Raw genomic sequence first — 20,881 nt, forward strand, 5'->3', positions numbered from 1 at the left:
TCCAAAACATAATTCCTGAAAACAGACCATGCAAAATTAATAAATTTAGACACACATAAGCAAAAAAGGATTACTCTTACACAATTCTTAAGTATGCATTACCAATACAATTCCCAAAACAAAAGTACAAACTACCATCCAAAAAATATAAATTGTTGTAAAAACATTACTGTAGATTATAATATACAGCCATAGCAACTACATAACAACAAGGGTGGATACAGAGGGTTATGATCATTAGAAAAATTTTATGTTCATGTAACATTATTCTTATTATAGTGTGGCATAAATATTACAGCAATTGTGTCTGAATCAATAGTTGTATTTATTAATATGCTCAAATCACAGTAGTTATTTATATATATTTAAATAACAGTAACATCTTTGTTGACAACTCTAGTTAATGTATTTGAATGTTACACTTAAAGGTGACTAATGACCTAAAATATCCAACACACTGTATTTGATAATTCCTTAAATAAGTTTTATCATAAAGGTTTACCCTTTACTGTGAGCATATCACTATAATAGTAGTATAGCAGTAGTAGTATAATAGTACTTTAGTATAGTAATATAGTTGTAATAGTGTGCCTTCAAACCTTATGAAAAAACAGATTCACAAAGATGGAGATGAATATAAAACTTCAGAGATGGAAGAAACGCAAACATAAAGACAATAGTGTGGTAGTGTTGCAACTATGACCAGTTTATCTTAACCAGGACACCTACTTGTTTGGGGAGGTGGAAGAAAATGGAGGAGATCAACATTTTGTCATAACTATTTGTCACAATTAATTATGTTTTTTGAGGAGCACAATACATTTAGATAAAGTGTGTCATTTTTGTACTTGCATTTAATGAAATTAATATTTGAGGAATTAACAATTTTAAAATAATAATAAAAAATATATAAATATTTTTCAATGCTATTGCTAAAGCTATTGCTAAAGGAATTGCTTCATCAAATTGTAGTTTTCCAATAACTTATCTGCAATAGTTTCCCATATTGCTTTACCAGCAAAACACACCGCACACACAGCTTATACTGTAGGCCAACTACACTTCACTTGCCAACTGAACAATAAATGGCTATAATGTCAAATAAACACAAATACTAGCCAATCTGAAATATTTATATAATGAATCAAAAAATATTTTGCTTTATTTTAGCAATTTCTCGTACGTATTTAGCAGATATTCATCTATAACAAAAATGTAATGTGCATACATACATCCATATCTTGGTAATAATAGCTGTACATTACACTGTATAGCATTTAATCAGGGCATTAATCAACAATAAATTAATGTGTTAATTACAAAATCATTAAGGGTACTTATATTCAAATTGGGTGAATAGTATAGGAATTACATAATTTTATACACAGTATGTCCTCCTGAGACAAAAAGTGTGGAATGTCCTGTGGAAGTGTCGAACTGTGTAATTTTCTGCAGTGCCCATCAGTCAAGTGAGCTTAGTGAATTTAAGTGAGCATGCTGCACTTTGAGGTCACATTTATAATGTAAATTTAACACCTGCATTCTGTGTAAAAAGAGATAAAAATAACACAAAGGGCCAAATATGCCTGTGTTCTGTTGATTCCATACTTTAAACATAATTCGATAGACTGACTTTATAAATTCATCTGCTCACAGAAAATGTTGACTGCTAAAGCACAAACAATAAAAAATATCATGTCAGTAAGGCAGACTTTAAATTACAGACCATCTCATGATCTATTTTTAGAGACTCCTAATAGATTTTTAGAAGCCTTTCAGAGCAGTGCTATTGGCCTCTTAACTATTAGCTGGAAGGAAGTCGAGGAAATGGACATGACCCCTGGCAGCCAAAGCTTGAAGTGTGAGTCTTCCACTAAAGCAGACAGAAAGGAGAGTCAGGGTTTGGTGCAATGTAACTCTATATCAATAACCATGTTGATGTAGATATTAAACATTTTATGTTTATGGTAAGCATATAAGCATCATAATCACCTCTTTTGCAGATTTCTTAGGCTCTATTAGTGGATGCCAGTGAGTGATGGGTTTACGAGGGTAAGCTAACATCTCATTCCAGTGGTCTCTACCCATTCCCTCAGCACAGCTGCCAACACGGTTCACACCTATGACCTCATTATGTCCCACTCTGCCCATTAAAAAAACAAACAAAAAAGTGTGTTAAACACATCAGACATTTTAGCAAGTGTATTTATTTGAAAAAAAAATATGTACACTATAATTTCATGTTATATAAAGTTAAACAATGCTCTTACAAATCATAGTCCATGACAGATACATCTAAGCTGATTTGATCCATATTTTCTGGAGGAATGTCAAAGGTGATGGCTTCATTGTAAGTGGGATTCAAGGTATTCTTCTTTGTTGCTGTTTTTTTCTTCTTCAGTCGCTTTCCATCACAGATTAGTGATATTTTCACATATGGATCTGAAAGCAAAAAAAGTGCTACATATCTTTCTCAACTGTGTGTTGTTGTGATCATGTCATTTTAACCCACACACAAATATATACCTGAGTACCCATTTATATCCATGGCTTTGAGGTTTCTGCACTTGATGACTGTAATAGTAAGACGTCCTGCAGTGGGCAGGTAGCAAAGGGAGAACATTATCTCACCCAGATCAACTCTTTCCTAAGACACACACAGACACACACACACACACAAACACACACACACACACACACACACACACACACACACAGTATCTGTAGAATATACAGATTGTTATATATTTTATATGTAGTATGTTATGACATATATAACCCCAATTCCAAAAATGTTGGAATGCAGTGTTCATTGTAAATAAAAACAGAATGTAATGATTTGCAAATGCATACACCCATGTTCCCTTTAGAATAAAAAACATATTTCCTATGCGTCAGTCCTTGGTTTTTTTTCGTCATATTTTACGTTTCATTATGTGCCAATTGTTTTCAATTGGTAAAAATTCAGGACTGCAGACAGGCCAGTTCAGCACGCAGACTATTCTACTACAAAGACATGCTGTTGTATTGATGCAGTATGTGGTTTACCATTGTCTTGCTGAAATATGCAAGGCTTTCCCTAAAAAAGACGTCAACAGGAAAGAAACATATGCTGCCCTAAAACCTGTATATACTCTTCCACCCAGTGGCGGGCGGTCAGGGCCAGCAAAACCTTCTCTGCTGGCCTAAACCCTATCAGAATCACTGGCCTATATTTACCTAAATTCTAATATTTGTTCTAATACAATGTTACTAATTTATTCCCAACATTTTATTCTCTTCATTTTGTAGCGTTTCTCTTGGCTGCACCGTTTCCAGTGCTTGTCAGTACTGCTGGCTCTTTAGCCATAGTGAAAATAAGCAACGTGTCTGTTTATTTAACCAATCAGATTTCATATTCGCTTCACAGACTAGCGTCAACATTTTTCCATCCTGTGGTTGGTTGATCAGAGGGAAACTGTTACAGCCAAGTTCGAATGGCAAAACACGTGTGTAGCGCAGTTCACACATGAATGCATCTGAGATAGAAGTTTTTACACCTACGGAAGGAGTGAAATTGATTTGGTCTTGGACATACTTAAAAATCCATTTCCAAGAAAAGCTATACATCGTGAGGAGAGGTCGGCCCACCCCAAAGCTAGCTAGCTTGTCTCAGCCCGGGAAAGGGTTTGTTCACCACTTCCAGACCAGTGAATACAAGCGGTACCACTGGCTTACAGCCTCTGAGGAGCGGTGCAAATTATGAGTCTGCATCTCTGAGTAAGTTGTATTTTATTTACATTTTAAAATATTGTCATGTTATTAGACAAATATAGATCCTGAACTGTTCCAGATGATGTACGTGGCACAGTTGCAGTTGTAGTGTAGAGGTTGGAGTTGTCTTAACTGGGTTTCTTGCTTTAGTAAAATGGTGCAAAATGCCTCTCTCTCTTTAATGCCACCCATTGTTATATTGCATTTTTGTATAGTATTGATGGTTTCTATATTCGTGATGCGAGAGTGGTGGTATTAAGAGGTGGATTAAGTCGGGTAAGTCCTGCCACTGCTTCCACCAATGATTGTGCATTTACCGAGGTGAAAGCTGCCCATTCCATAGGCACTAATACACCTAATTAGTATCAGAGATTTAGGATTCTGAACTGAGCACTGATAACAGGTCCGGTGGTTCTTCTCCTCTTCAGTCCAGAGCATGTGGCATCCATGGTTTGGCACATCAGGCAGACTGAATCCCTCAAAAGAGACCATTAGGTCAGGCTTGGGCCCAAGAGAAACCATCATGAGCAGACTAACAAACCATGCCACTGTGCCAATCTCCCCATTACCTTTGGTGATCAGTAGCTCTGCCCAATCATACAGTGCAGGAGGAACAAGAAATGTGCATTGAAGGAAGTGAACAGAATCAAGCTGTGGAATGAAGATACCTACTTTCTTACCCACTGCATCCATGATATGGGAGAAGTCAGGGCCGTGCACAGGGTGCCTGGTGGCTAGAGCTACTGCCACTCTGCCCTTATCAGAGGTGGCAAAAGTACACACATCCATTACTTAAGTAGAAGTACAGATACTCATGTTTTAAAATACTCGGGTAAAAGTACTGATTATACCTTTTTACTTAAGTGAAAGTAAAGAAGTCTTGGCTCTGACATGTACTTAAGTAAAAAGTAGTTATTACTTCTACCTGTTTTAGCTGTTAACTGGACCTCACATCATATTAATATTTGACAGACAGACAGACAGACAGACAGACAGACAGACAGACAGACAGACAGACAGATAGATAGATAGATAGATAGATAGATAGATAGATAGATAGATAGATAGATAGAACATTGTCATTGCATAGTACAGGTACACAGCAACGAAATGCAGTTTGGCATCTACCAGAAGTGCAAAAAGTAGCAATCGTGCAAATAGTGCAGATAAATGTGTATCATATTTACAGTATGTGATATATATGTAAGCATATGTACAGTGATTAAATATAAAGGCTATAACAGTGCAGAGACGTGTGGACATCATTAAGAGCCTTTGCTATGTTTCCACACGGACAGTTAATGAGGTGATACCGGAGAAAGTGCACCTCTTCAAGTCATATATATATATATATATATATATATATATATATATATATATATATATATATATATATATATAATCATAGACATTTTACAGATTTGAATGATGGATTGTTTTTATCTGTACGATCAATAAAGACAGTAATTTTTGTTCGTGTCGCCATTATGAGGAAAAAACCCACAAAACGCCACCCAGAGGGTAAATTGTGTAAAACATGGTGGATTTGGTGTTTGATTTGAGACTTTGTGCAAAAATAAAACAAAAGTTTACTGATTACAATTATTTTTCGGTGGAGTTTATTTATTTATTGTATATCGAAGTAAAGAGGGGACGTCGTGAATAAGTGTATGTTTTGCTGGAGGTTTTAATTTCGCCTCTTTTATATTTAGTTATTTATTTATGTATTTATACTTTTTATAAAAATGGTAAAAACAGAAATGCGTGCTGAATTGATAGCGTGTTAATAAAATCTAGTGCCGTTTACAATCATTTTAATTTTGACAGCCAAATATATATATATTAATACAAAACGAATTAAAAATGTTGTTACCGAATGAATGTATTCAGGCTGAACATCCACATACAGAACACAAGCAGAGAAAAGATGATGATCATGAATGTGTCTGTTCTCAGTCATGTTTACATCACTGACTCCCTCTGTCTCATCCATGTGAACCCCAAACTTCTTACTGCCTTCTGGCCTGCTGATTCTTATCTTCGTAAAGAGTGAGAGCAGAATACAGCAGCGGATTGAAAAAGAGTAAAGAGTGAGAGCAGAATACAGCAGCGGATTGAAAAAGAGTAAAGAGTGAGAGCAGAATACAGCAGCGGATTGAAAAAGACGCGCAGTAACAGGAAATCGGTTGTTCGGCTGAAATCGGTGCGCAGTGAAAATAAAAAATTTATATTTCACCAAATCAATGGATTAAAACTAAAGTAACGAGCCGGTTTTGAAAATGTAAGAAGTAAAAAGTACAGATATTTGTGTAAAAATGTAATGAGTAAAAGTAAATAGTTGTCTGAAAAATAAATAGTGGAGTAAAGTACTGATACCAGAAAAATCTACTTAAGTACAGTAACGAAGTATTTGTACTCCGTTACTTCCAACCTGTGGCCCTTATCAGCAATCAAACAGCTCAAAGAGTTCTGTTACCACTCTGCTAAAGAGCCACTGACTATGCTCTGTTTCCACGCTCAAAGTCACTCACAATCTGAGTGATCGCTCGGAGTGGAGACAACAGTTCCCGAAAGTTGTTACATTAACAGGTAGATGCATTACAATTCACATTACAGTCAGTGGCTGATCCACTAAATAAGTTTTTTTTTTTTTACAATATATTCACATTCTTAGAATTATAATGTCTAATCAAACTACTGTACCGAATCAGATATATTTTAAATAACACCAAATTTGTTGTTGTTGGCACACTTTGTAGACAGAAAGGAAAATGTAAAAAAACAATACCTTCACAAAAAAAAGGACAGAGACAGAAAAGGGGAAATGCAGTTCAAAATTACAAATACAGAAAGCCAGCAGGTAATCATATAGAGCATTTAGCAGTATGTCACACTTAAATACTTGTAATCAGGTATTAGGTCACATTATAATCACTTTGAATCACTACAATCACTATTAGTATTCTATCACATCAGAATTATAATATTTTATTAAAACCATATTAATAGAAGGTCTATAAATAGTTAGGCCAAAAGAAGAAAAGGTACCGGTAATATATATGTTCTAAATGATTTCTTTATTAGTATATAATGAAGTCCCTAATAAAAAAGTTTTGCTGCAAAAAGGAATAGAGAAATTTTATCTTAACTGTTAAATTTTAACTTAACTGTTCAAAACATATAAGAACATCTATAATAAAGTCTGAAATTATTACAGAGTGCCTTCTCTTTTAATTGTGTAATTCTAATAACTGGATGATTTGTATTAACAAGTACCCACCCCATTTAGTTCCCCCTTTTTTTGCCTGTGCACAGTCCTGGGTGAAGTAATTTGTCCTCTATGCAATGAATGCACAATAGCAAAAGTGCTGGGTTTATTATAATACAAGTAAACAAACGTGAAACAGGCTACAGTTATGGGGGTATAAACGAAAAGCAGAAATGTGATCAGGAAACTGGTAAAACATGAAACATAAACTTAAATGACTCAGTAATAACAGCTAAACTGAACAAGTTACTTCTTGAATACAAGACTGAAACAAAGGGGGTATATAAAAAAGGGGTATGAATTGATTAACACAGAAATAGAGAGCACCTGTAAACAGATGGACATATAAAGAATGACAAATGACATAACGTGAAGGTTGGGGAAAGAACATAAACTGAATGGAGCACATGACTATGTAAACACAGAAGTGAATTCTCACACTATGGGCATGCACGTCAGACTAAGTAACAATTTTTTTACATTTCTATTAGATGTATTAGCGTGACAAATCACATTAGTCACATTACTAGACCAGATCATTTGATCAGCTGAACGTAATAAGTCAGTAATAAAACGTAATAAATCCTGCTTAAACTTATTACATTATTTAAAAAATGGATTTACTTACATTAGTGGCACACTGAATGTCTTTCCAGATGAACGTCTCCCTTGAAAGATCAGACACTTCGAAGAGGTTATCAAGTAATACTTCGCCGATCATGTCATGTCGTGAGAAGCGGTCAAAGTCAAATACACTCAGGTGCAGTTTTCTTGTGGCCACCTGCTCATAAGGAACTGGAAATTGAAAGGTCTCATCAAATGTAGGGTTGAGGGTTTTGCAATGCACACGAGTCTGGAACTTGTGCTTGCGATCTGGCAGCAAGTATATCTTAACATACGGATCTGAGCTGCCACATATGTCCTTGGCAGGCAGGCCTTCTGCCTTGACAATGGTGACAAGCAGCAGCTCACCCTCGTAATCATATTTAAGTGCAAAATAGATCTTGCCACAAGATTCGGTTGCATCATTCTTAAACAACTGGTCAGACTCCTGCATGTTCTGTTTGTACAGTTCTGGCTGGATGCGGCCCAGTGAGGCAATTGTGCAGGCAGAGTGATCTTCCATGCCTGGCAAATCATTCTCATGGTCCAGACTAGTGATGTGGTGCATTTGTCTGGGTAGGTGCTTCTTAAAGGAATTGTGCCTAAAGACATTTAGATTTAGTTACAATTTATTTATAAATGTTTCCAGATAATACACCAGGTTTATTAAACTAATTAAAATTACTATAACTAGCCTGAAATTTATGCACTAGTAAACTATGTTTAAACATGAAGAAATTGAGCAATCTAGGCATTAAGTTAACAACCACAACCTAAAATTACTGTAATGGCAGAGCTTGACAAATATGAGAAGCCCTAAGTCAGGGCTGACCTGTTTGAAGAGGTTGGTTCAGTAGTCTGCCGTGAAATACAAGTACGTCTCAGCAAGTGGTCCTTCATGGACATCTCCACATCTGCTGGGATGTCTGGTGATGTGTGACTGATCTTTACTGCTCTCTCCAGGATGTTTCCAGGATTCTTTAGTTTATTTTTCTCCATAATGTCTGTTTGCTCTGGGTAACGATCTCCAGCACTATTTCTAGGTGACAGCCTCTCTGGGTGGGAAGACAGAAGAGTCTTGCCACATCAGGATGTCCAGCAAAGGTTTCAGCTGGTGAAGCCAATGATAGACAGTAGTGCTACGCCACATACCACAAATAGCAGTGAGAAATTATAAGAGCCATCTGGTGAAAATAAAATGGACAGAAAATAATATATAGGGCTGTTTCGAGTGTCATTTATGATAAAAGTGCTTCAGCAGGGTTATGTCAAACAATCATACAAAAATCGGCCTATCAAATATTTAGAGGCTGCCTATAACTGAGTTTCCCACAAGATTTGGTTGCACCATTCTTAAACAACTGGTCAGACTCCTGCATATTCTGTTTGTACAATTTAGTCTGGATGCGGCCAAGTGAGGCAGTTGTGCAGGCAGAGTGATCTTCCATGCTTGGCAGATCATTCTCATGATCCAGACTGGTGATGTGGTGTATTTGTCTGGGTAGGTGCTTCTTGAAGGAATTGTGCCTAAATACATTTAGATTTAGCTACAATGTATTTATAAATGTTTACAGATAATACACCAGGTTTATTATACATCAGATTAATTTGTTCATAATATTTATTTTATTTATTTATTTAACCTTTATTTACCCAGGAAAAAAATCACTGAGATTAAAAATCTATTTCACAGGAGTGACCTGGCCAAATGAGCAGATATACAATTAGTTTCGAACACAGATTTACACAGTACAAACAAAATATAAAACAATTACATATGATGATATTATTAACTAATTATTAACTAATGTTAATAATAATAACAGATAAATACTATGCATCAGAATGTATGTAGTTCTAAAGAAAATTACAAACATATTTTACAATTACTTTTACAACATTTATATCTATGCACATTTTCGTTAATCTTTATTTTTTAAACTAACAAACATTTGACTGCTGTTAAAACAGTTTTCAAAAAAAAAAACGTATGAATACTTGTTAACACCTTGTGTGTCCAAACTTTTGGTCTGTACTGTTTATATATTATATATACAGTACAGACCAAAAGTTTATATATATTATATATACAGTACAGACCAAAAGTTTGGACACACCTGCTCATTCAAAGAGTTTTCTTTATTTTCATGACTATGAAAATTGTAGAGTCACACTGAAGGCATCAAAACTATGAATTAACACGTGGAATTATATACATAACAAAAAAGTGAACTGAAAATATGTCATATTGTAGGTTCTTCAAAGTAGGCATCAAGAGAATGCCAAGAGTGTGCAAAGCAGTAATCTAAGCAAAAGGTGGCTACTTTGAAGAACCTACAATATGACATATTTTCAGTTGTTTCACACTTTTTTGTTATGTATATAATTCCACGTGTTAATTCATAGTTTTGATGCCTTCAGTGTGACTCTACAATTTTCATAGTCATGAAAATAAAGAAAACTCTTTGAATGAGAAGGTGTGTCCAAACTTTTGGTCTGTACTGTATATATATATATATATATATATATATATATATATATATATATATATATATATATACATACACATTTTCAAAGAAAATGAAATAGGTTACATGTTTAATATAATATATAGTATATAGCTATAGAGCTATTTTTGTAGGTCTGTAATCTCATAGTCGATACTAAGTTTAGATTTACCAATGACATTTCTGTCCCAAACAAGCATCCTGAATAAATTGCTGCAACTTCTTTCTTTGACATATGTTTGCAGAAATGTATTTAATTCTAATAATTTGCTTTGAAAAATTCTGCTTTTTAGCCACAGTTCTAGCTGCAACACTGTACTGTCCATTGATAATGATTGCTAATAATATTACAGTAATGTTTATTTTTGTTAAATACATGCCTCTACATAGTATCTATGCATTAACTAAAATAAATATAATTTAGCCTGAGAAAGCTGCTGTTCACCTGTATGGTTTTATAACCATATCTAGTTACACATAGGCCTTGTAACTAATTCAGGGCTGAGAGTGTTGGCTTCATTAATAATCTATTAGGCTTCCTATTTTTCTCATTCTAAAAGGGTTTTGTCACTATGTTAAATGTTTTAAGCCACTGTTGTCACTTGTGTGGAAGCATTGTCCTATTTTCCTTTTGCACAGAACAGATAGTAGTGGGAGTTTATTACATTTAAAACAGTTTAGAACATAAATGAACAACAGTATAAATATGTTTATAATGTATATAATTTGACTATATGCATTGTACTATATTCTTTATAGGATACAATTTAAAGACTGTGTCCGAGTAATACTCTTGTCATTCATAGTGCAGACAAAAGTATCTGAGTTTACTGGACCTAACAATATATTGTATGGGACCATACACTTGATTTCTAGTGTCAGAAAGACTTGCACTCCTTCGATGTTTGTTTCATTTCCTGATTAACAGTTGCCTGTGTTAACAAAAATATGATATAATACAGACTAATTGTGATTGATGATCCGCTGTGGCGACCCCTTAAGGGAGCAGCCGAAGAAGAAAGAAGAAGAAGAAGAAGAAGAAGATAGACTAATGGTGATTGTACTTTATTTCATTCACAGCTAGTTTTAATTCCTTCTTTAATTATTGTCTGTATATATACCCCGATTTGTGTTTTGATGTACTGAAATAACTTGATGAGTACCAAGCCATTCATGATTTTATGTAGTATATGTAGTATTGTTGTTTGCCAATTGCCTGACCTTTTTTCCAGAAACAATTTAAGATGTAACAAAATTAAACAAAATTTAATTTAATAAAAACAAGATTTTTTTAAAGTTATATAGAGGTGTGCATGTGTAAATACTTGGGTACACAGCCTATGACAGTCAGTTAAAATCAAAATGAATGTAAAAGAATCTTAAAAAAAAAAAAAAAAAAAGCTGAACTAAAGGCTTATGATAATACTTCTGAATTTGAGTTTAAATTTGATTGGTTAATTCTAAGCAAAGTCATATGCCCGGTTATCAAAGAGTGTGCACAATAATACAAATGGTTAATTAGATTCTTTTTCTTTTATAAAAACATTTCTATTCATTTTTCATTGGATGTTCATTGGATGTTTTGGTTGTTATAAATTAAATGTACAAAAGATCTAACAGGATTTATTATTTAAGCATATTCTCTTGCCTTTTTATTAAACCAACTTATTAAACAAATTGGCAGGACAACAAATATGTTTTCAAATACAATATGAGATACTTTGCAAGTCAATATAAATTCTAATTTACACAAGATGCACAAAACAAGAATTGTCCTCTCTCACATTCTGCAGCAGATTCTGCTACATGTACCTTCTAGCATATCTTGTGCAACAGGTTCATTATATATCCTGGTTATTATCAGGACTTAATTCAGCATTACAGGATTGCCCTTAATAGTAATAAAAATCTTGCAGATATTACATCCAGTTTATTTCAGAGCTACGTAATTCGAGGGACATCTGTGCATAACAGCTAAAAAAATAAACAAAAAAACCCTCAGGCAATCATGATAAAATTTCATGTACCTCACTATAGGATTTATGAGATATTTTCCAGTAATAAAATTGACCATAGCAATGCTTACTATAGCAATGATTTCTACATTTTCTTTTTGATTTCTACTGTACTTTTTGCACAGCAATTTATAGCATTTATTTTTAAAGCATTTCACTGCATGTCGTACCCTGTATGTATGTGTATGTGACAAATAAAATTTGATTTGATTTGATTTGAGCATCTAAAAATGTAAAACACATGAACAAACAAAAAAACAGTCAAAAAAAGTACCAAAATGTGTTAATTTCCTACACACCAAATTCAGTTACAGTTCAGTATTACATTTTTAACATTTCAGTGAGTGAGTGAGTGAGTGAGTGAGGGTGGGTGTGTGTGTGTGTGTGTGTGTGTGTGTGTGTGTGTGTGTGTGTGTGTGTGCGCACTTCATTTATGGTGATGGGCCCTTTAGAATGAGTTCAGGGCAGCAGATGTGAGAAACAGAACTGTCACTGCCAATTTACTTCTGACTCATTTGACTGGTCTAATAAATTGGGTTAATGAAAAGGGAAGAGGATGGTGCACGATCTTTAACACTGTCTCTTACAACTGCCAACAGTGAAGCAAGCAAGCAGCATATTACTGAACAGAGACACAGATATTAAGAAACAGACTGTGCTACAGATTCACACCTCGACTAAGACATGAGGCTCAGAGCTGTCTCTGTGTGTGTGCGTGCGTTAAAGAGTGTGAGAGAAAGAAAGAAAGTGAATCACACTGGCCATCTATCCTGCTATTTAGTTTACATAGTGTATCATTTTAAAATGTGGTAACACACTATAAACACACTACATGAATATTCATGCACTAATACCTGAATTACATACTTAGATAAATACAACTAATGATGAGATAAGGCATGGACAAATCACAAAATATAAAGAGCCAACCTTAACACTCATGGAAGCAGTATAAACGAATGATTAATGAACACCTACTGTATATGTTTTTCAGTGAATGCATTAATCAACACACAGGGTACACTATATCACACATGCTGTAAAATAAATAATTTGAATTAAACAGCTGATTAGGTATTCATTAAAAACATCATTTGAAATATTATTTGCCATTTGCAGTTTCCTATGGACAGATTACTTTCATAATTGACACTGATCCTTCTTATCGACCATAATAACACTAATAATAAATTTCAGTAATAAGCTATAAGGGTGAAATTAATCAGAGATAGCAAACGTACACACATCCTTCACTCAAGTAGAAGTACAGATACTAAAAGACTTTGATAAATGTAAAAGTACTGACTACACTTTTTCACTCAAGGTAAAGTAAAGAAGTTTGGGCTCTGATGTGCTTGAGTAAAATGTAGCCATTACTACTATCTGTTTTAGTGTCACGCTCCTAACTGGACCTCACATCATATTAATATATTGATATAAAATAATTTAAAATGTTGTAATCTAATGAATGTATCCAGGCTGAACAACCACCATATAGAACACAAGCAGAGAAAAGATGATGATCATTTGATCAGAATGTTTCTGTTCTCAGTCATGTTTACATCACTAACTCCCTCTGCCTCATCCACTTTAGCCCCTTGTCCCTGTTGCCTTCTGCCATGGTCGTTGTTAGGTTCGTAGACTAGTCTTTGTCTGTGGTGTGTGATAGCCAAGAAATTCTACACCAGTGGTAGATTAAAAAAAGTGGCGCAATGACAAGAAATAGGTTGATGGGTTGAAAACTGTGAGCAATGAAAATAAAAAATATTGATCATGTCACCAAAAAGACTAAAACTAAAGTAACGAGCCAGGTTTGAAGTGTAAGAAGTAGAGAGTTCAGATATTTGTTTAAAAAAATGTAATGAGTGAAAGTGAAAATGTAAAAGAAAGAAAAATAAATAGTGAAATAAAATGCTGATGCCAATCTACTTAAGTACAGTAATGAAGTATGTGTATGTGATTTATTTTTGCATGATTTACTTCATGTCAGTCGGGTCATTATGAACAGTAACCCATTTTTGTCCTGTTTTTGGGCACTGCCCTACTTTTAAGTAATCCACTTTAACTAAACAACATGTACTGCAAGTGATATTTTTAGGCATAAATTCATGACATTCACATGACAGTTAAGGGGAACTCTCTGGGATTAGTACATGAACCAACTCGCTATTAGTTTATGTTTAAGTAAATATTAAATAGAGGATTTAATACCTAATATAATTATATATTAACTGTAAATTAAATGTGTTCCTGCATCTAAAGATATTAGGAGAAGGTCTCTTAATAATGAAAAGAAACAGAAAAACAGTGCTTTTTGTTTGGCTGCTACACACGACCAAAAAATAATATTCATATAAACGGAGAATATTAAGCTTTTCTGACTCGTTTTAGAGGATCTGCTGATTCCTTATTTAAAAATGTGTGTAAAAGCAACATAAGTACTGCAGATTGCGACCACGAATGTTAGTTAACAAAATATGAATCAAATGTTTACTCAACAATAAGATGCATTTTATCTTACACGAACTTACACTGACGTATCTCGAGCCGAAAACACTAGCGAATAAGCCGCGCGATTTCTTACCGATGATGGGGTTTAGTTCTTTCCCTCTTTAAACATGTTCCCGGTTTTAACTAGTTTTCTTCCTAGGGGTTTTTAGGGATCTTCCCTCTCCAACGCCTCAGGACCAGATGGGCTCGGCGCAGAGGCGTGCGCGTTTCTATGGCAGCGCCAGTAAACCAGCCTGAAGCCAACTATAACCAAGAGCGATGCTCCTGCCTTAATTAGCGGGTGAATAAAGTCACGTTTTATTTAGTTTGCCCCTATTTTTTGTCACAAAGATCACTAAACTTATTTGTTCATGCGTAAATATTATTGTCACCCAGATTTAAATGTAGGTACGATAATAATTTTTCCTTAGTTTATTCATATAGGCCCACACGATTTTACAGTGTGCCCTATTTGAATTGCAAACATATTAACAGGACAGTTTCATGAATTTCAAATACAGTGAAGCAACAAAAGTGGCTTTAACACAGAAGGATGAAAAGACTGAAAGCGATAGAAAGCAAAGACAGTGCTTCACTTCAGTTTGATTCCTTGTGAAGAGAGAGACAGATATTTATATATTTTGTTATATTTTAGATAGATATATAATAAAATCATATTTTGATCATTCAAACAACACTGTGAAATGTGATATACAGTACTCTATTTTGTACTATGTAAAGATTTTAGGCAGGTGTGAAGAAATGCTTTAAAGTACAAATGCTTACAAAAATGGATGTGCTGTTCAAACGTATTTTTTTTTTTTTAAAGCACAAAGAAGTGGGCAATAATGAGGGCCATAGACACAGTGGTTGCAAAAACCAGTGGGACCCAGGCACACCGATCTACTGTCCAGAGAAGTATGGCCAGGAGTGGTCTTCAGGGAGGAATTGTGGCCATAAAGCCATACCTCCAACATGAAAACAAGGCTAAGCTAATCAACAAAGAATGCAAACATAGGATACAAATTTGATTTGTATTTCTCTGCTGTTCATTTACTTTCCAATTTTTAATTTATAAGATAATAATACACTATATTTTTGAAGGTATTCTTACTTTACAGAATTTATTTCACACCTGCCTAAAATGTGTGCACAGTACTATATGTATATTTTAATAGTGGATGGTGGACAGTGATACAAAATATTTTTCTTACTTTGTCAATGTAGTTTAATTTATTACTTATTACATTTTACTGTGAAATCCAACTTTTTGTTTTATTCAAGGGGAATAAAACATGACATTACTGCCATAAAGTAAACATTTTTTTCTATATTAACTGAGTGAATATTGACAAGCCACAATGCTTCTGGGAGAATGTCGTAAATGACAGATAAGATAAACCGAGTGCAATACCTACTGAGAAACAGTCAGGAACAATTATGTTCTGTATAGCATGAAAAGTCTTGAATCTTAGCAGATAATGATAAATTGATTATACAAATAACCTCTCTCTCTCTCTCTCTCTCTCTCTCTCCCCCACCCCCAGTAGAAGTGTTTACAGAAATAGTGTTGTCACTATTTTCTGATCTGCCCTGTTATGTGACCTTCATCATGGTCATAATGTATATAGCAGTACAAGCATTTGTATCCCTGGACACATTTTAGCATAATAACAATGATGAAGTGAAGAAACATACAGTGGGTACTATCACATGGTCCTAAGTATTCAGACCCTTTGCTGTGAAACTCATATATTTAACTCAGGTGCTATCCATTTTATCTGATCATCCTTGAGATGGTTCTACACCTTCATTTGAGTCCAGCTGTGTTTGATTATACTTAGGAAAGCCACACACCTGTCTATATAAGACCTTACAGATCACAATGCATGTCAGAGCAAATGAGAATCATGAGGTCAAAGGAACTGCCTGAAGAGCTCAGAGACAGAATTGTGGCAAGGCACAGATCTGGTCAAGGTTACAAAAATATTTCTGCTGCATTTAAGGTTCCTAAAAGCACAGTGGCCTCCATAATCCTTAAATGGAAGAGGTTTGGGATAACCAGAAACCTTCCTAGGCCAAACTGAGCTATCGGGTTAGAAGAGCCTTGGTGAGAGAGGTAAAGAAGAACCAAAAGATCACTGTGGCTGAGCTCCAGAGAGGCAGTCGGGAGATGGGAGGAAGTTATAGAAAGTCAACCATCATGTAGCCCTCTACCAGTTGGGGCTTTATGGCAGAGTGGCCCGACGGAAGCCTCTCCTCAGTGCAAGACACATGAAAGCCTGCATGGAGTTTGTTAAAAACACACCTGAAGGACTCTAAGATGGTGAGAAAAAGGATTCTCTGGTCTGATGACCAAGATAGAACTTTTTGGCATTAATTCTAAGCGGTATGTGTGGAGAAAACCAGGCACTGCTCATCACCTGTCCAATACAGTCCCAACAGTGAAGCATGGTGGTGGCAGCTTCATGCTGTGGTAGTGTTTTTCAGCTGCAGGGACAGGACGACTGGTTGCATTCGAGAGAAAGATTAATGCGGCCAAGTACAGGGATATCCTGGACGAAAACCTTCTCCAGAGTGCTCTGGACCTCAGACTGGGCCGAAGGTTTACAACAAGACAATGACCCTAAGCACACAGCTAAAATAACAAAGGAGTGGCTTCACAACAACTCCGTGACTCTTCTTGAATGGCCCAGCCAGAGCCCTGACTTAAACCCAATTGAGCATCTCTGGAGAGACCTAGAAATGGCTGTCCACCAACGTTTACCATCCAACCTGACAGAACTGGAGAGGATCTGCAAGGAGGAATGGCAGAGGATCCCCAAATCCAGGTGTGAAAAACTTGTTGCATCTTTCCCAAAAAGACTCATGGCTGTATTAGATCAAAAGGGTGCTTTTACTAAATATTGAGCAAAGGGTCTGAATACTAAAGACCATGTGATATTTCAGTTATTCTTTTTTAATAAATCTGCAACAATGTCAACAATTCTGTGTTTTTCTGTCAATATAGGGTGCTATGTTTACATTAATGAGGAAGAAAAATGAACTTAAATGATTTCAGCAAATGCCTGCAATATAACAAAGAATGAACAATTTAAGGGGGTCTGAATCCTTTCCGTACCCACTGTAAGTGAGAACATTTTTTGTTGAAATAGCTGCCAGAATTTCTTGCTAGCAGATTCAATTCAATTGATTTTTATTTAACAATGAACATTGTCTCAAAGCAGCTTTACACAGAAAATGCAATGATGAATGAAAAAGAATGTTTATAAGTGTAAGTTTGTCCCTAATTGTCCCTAATGACGGTGGCAACTGTGGCAAGAAAAAACTCCCTGAGATGGCATAAGGAAGAAACCTTGGGAGAAACCAGATTTAAGAGGGAACCAATCTGGGTGGCACAGAATGTCCATTTATTACAGCCAATTCATTATTTGTATTTTGCCAAGATTAATTACATTTGTCTTATGATTGCAGAACATTATACTGAAAAAGGCATTTCCTCTGACTGCCCTCTAAATTTAAATTAAAAGTAGAGTAGAGTATAACCTAATAGGTAATAATAGCCATTCTCCATATGAGATTAACAGTGGTTGCTGTTGTTAAAAATTATTTAATAGTGGAGTAAAAATCTTCACTGTCAGCTAAAAGAAATGTACTATTTATTAAGGTCTGCACAATGGATTTATTTTGTATGTCCATAAGACACAATAATAAAATATAAGCTTAATAAACTATCCAATGACAAAATAAGGCCATACTTATTATAATAAACCCAGAATTACAAAACTATTAACTAACTCCAAGCTTGCATTGATGTATAGTTGGAGGTGTTAGATCGCACATGGTCAGATTAGCACCAGTTGCTTAGCTCCAGGAAGATGTTTTTTGACTTATGAAGATTGGTGCTCCCTGTGACAGTGCGTTCAGTCTTCTGTTGCTATCTTTACAAAACTTGTCTTAAAACATTTTAATAACACCTTGTACAGTGGCTGACATACTTCTGTCGCTTGTAGTTGTAGGCAGAGCTGTGGGATGTGGAGCAAATTATTGAGCTAGTACTACTGGGCAATGCAAATACCACCCTGAATGGCACCAGGATAAAAATTTATCCAGGATAAAAACTGTGCAACTGGTTCACTTGGCAGACACTTTTTTTCCAGGCATCTCGGTCGTTCTGCCTCTTTCTCTTTCTCTCAGTCTCTCTCTCTCTCTCTCTCTCTCTCACTACCTGCTCCCACCTCTCCCCTTAGGTCACAGACATGGAAGATGGGCATTTTCAGGATCAGCATTTCCGCATGGAAGCAGGAACACTGATCCAGAACCGTGATTTGTCACAATCTGAGTGTGCAGAAATATACACTTGTTAGTAAGTAAACAGGGGAGTACACATCAGGTCTTGGTGGACTCAAGGGAGTACCCAGACCACTATCCATCAAATCCAATTCAATATATTATCTATTAATAGATGAGGTGTGTAAAAAAATTGGTATACATTTCAATGAGCTATTAGAAAGGTGCACTGACTCAGTGCTTCAGTGCTATTTCCTAAGTAGGAATACTGAAAGAGATCCTGACTGACTAGGACATTGTAGTTATGTCACAAAAACTTTGAATTCTGCATGAATTTTTGTGGCTAAGTCTATCTGCACCAGCATTTACCACTCAAAGGTGGATGGATGGTAAAAATAAGCATTTTATAAAATGCTTAAAAGCATATAATATAAAAAGCATATAACATAAAGATAATAGCTGCTGGTCACCCATTTACCGTTTCACAACACATCAGAAATATCAGGATCTCATTTTGGACCCTGACTCGAGACATAACATGAAACTCTCGTGTGATATCAAGACTATGACCTTTGAGATATTGCACCTTTCAAACAGATGATTTGTATACCTGTTTTTTGAAAGGGGATTATGATTAAAAATAAACAGAGCAATAGAGCATTTGGAGTTGTCTAGGAGATTTACCAGCTGACATTCACAACATGCTGCAGACCATCTCCCCAGCCAATGCTTCACAGATTCCTTACCATACCCAGGACCCTTTTACAAATATTTCCCTCATTAATGCCTGATACCTTGGCTAATTTGTCATAAAAATGACGATGACGAGGACTAACCACCACCACCACCACCACCACCACCACCACCACCAATTTTGCATCAGAGTGTATCCGTGAACATCCTTGTTCACACACCTTACCTTTGTCAACTTGCATTTTCCAAAGTCCCACCTTGAATCAGGTTATGATAGATGGTGATCAGGTCACACTTTGAATCTGCTGCATACTCAATGACATGCAGTATGTTCCTGCTTGATTGACCTGTCTGGGTTCAGTTGGGTGTGGACTATTTTGCCTGGATAAAGAAAGAGGATGATGGAAAGATGTAGTGGCGAAGGAGAAAATCATGTGGGTTTGGGGGACTATTTTGGTGTGATCCAGACCTTACTTGGGTACTGGGACCAAGTGGGCATGAGAAGGGAGAGGTAGAGAGAAGCCCACCATGCCTGTACTGCCTGGACTGGGACCCCACCACCAAATAATCCTCTGCGGGGAGCATGGCCTCCCCCATGGATGCAGGCTGGTAGCACAGGATTTACTTTGCTGCTTCCAATTATGAGTCATGGAGAAGTCCTTCAGCTGCTGTGCATTGGTGAAAGGGGAGCTCAACCTTAAATAGTGACCACAACCAGAAGCATCTGTATTGTTTCACTGGAGATCGGTCAACATTCTGCTCTCCGCTCTCTTTGAAGTTAAATATTCCAGCTTGTCAATAGCAGTAGATGTGGGGTAACTAGCTGGGCTTCCCTCAATAGCATTAGGGGGGGATCACAGAGTTCATTCCTCTTCTTGTTGTGCCCACACAGCTGAAAGATGCAACTTGTGCATATTGTTCAGTGTCCTTTTGCTTGGTTACTTCCATGTAAATAATGACTGCTCTAACAGTACTCCCTTCTGTTCTGGACTGCTCTGATCTCTTTCAGGATGTCAATTCCCACCTCATATGCAGCCATATCATTGATCTGGCCTGTAAATCCCTTTTTAATTATATATCTGTTCCAATTTTGGGTCATAAGCTTATTAATTTTGACTAAATTTTAAATTTGATTTTGATGAATTTTAACTGTACAACAAAATGTACTAATGACACAATCATTTCATATTGTAATATTAATGCTGTTAATGTCAATTTATTTTATGCTTCAATTGTTTCCTCTGCTATTTCTGATGCTTTCT

At 35.7% G+C, this 20,881-nt stretch overlaps 1 protein-coding gene across 3 annotated transcripts in view; it reads right to left on the reverse strand.

Annotated features, from left to right (window-relative positions):
• Positions 1-97: 97 nt before the first annotated feature.
• syt6b (synaptotagmin VIb) overlaps positions 98-20,881 on the reverse strand; it is a 50,478-nt gene continuing 29,694 nt past the window's right edge. Inside the window, exons 1-7 of one of the 3 annotated variants that reach the window (XM_046874806.1) lie at positions 14,731-14,869; positions 8,457-8,679; positions 7,650-8,226; positions 2,527-2,647; positions 2,271-2,442; positions 1,993-2,143; positions 98-1,873 (exon numbers count right to left, since the gene is read on the reverse strand). In XM_046874806.1, coding sequence (XP_046730762.1) covers positions 1,805-1,873; positions 1,993-2,143; positions 2,271-2,442; positions 2,527-2,647; positions 7,650-8,226; positions 8,457-8,623 — 1,257 coding nt within the window. In that variant the 5' untranslated portion in view covers positions 8,624-8,679; positions 14,731-14,869 and the 3' untranslated portion in view covers positions 98-1,804. Of the gene's footprint in view, positions 1,874-1,992; positions 2,144-2,270; positions 2,443-2,526; positions 2,648-7,649; positions 8,227-8,456; positions 8,809-14,730; positions 14,870-20,881 lie in introns of those variants that run through there. The other 2 variants (XM_046874804.1, XM_046874805.1) reach the window with 2 other exon arrangements.

This window comes from Silurus meridionalis, chromosome 19 (genome assembly GCF_014805685.1).
Source record: "Silurus meridionalis isolate SWU-2019-XX chromosome 19, ASM1480568v1, whole genome shotgun sequence".
In the NCBI taxonomy this organism is placed as follows: Eukaryota; Metazoa; Chordata; class Actinopteri; order Siluriformes; family Siluridae; genus Silurus; species Silurus meridionalis.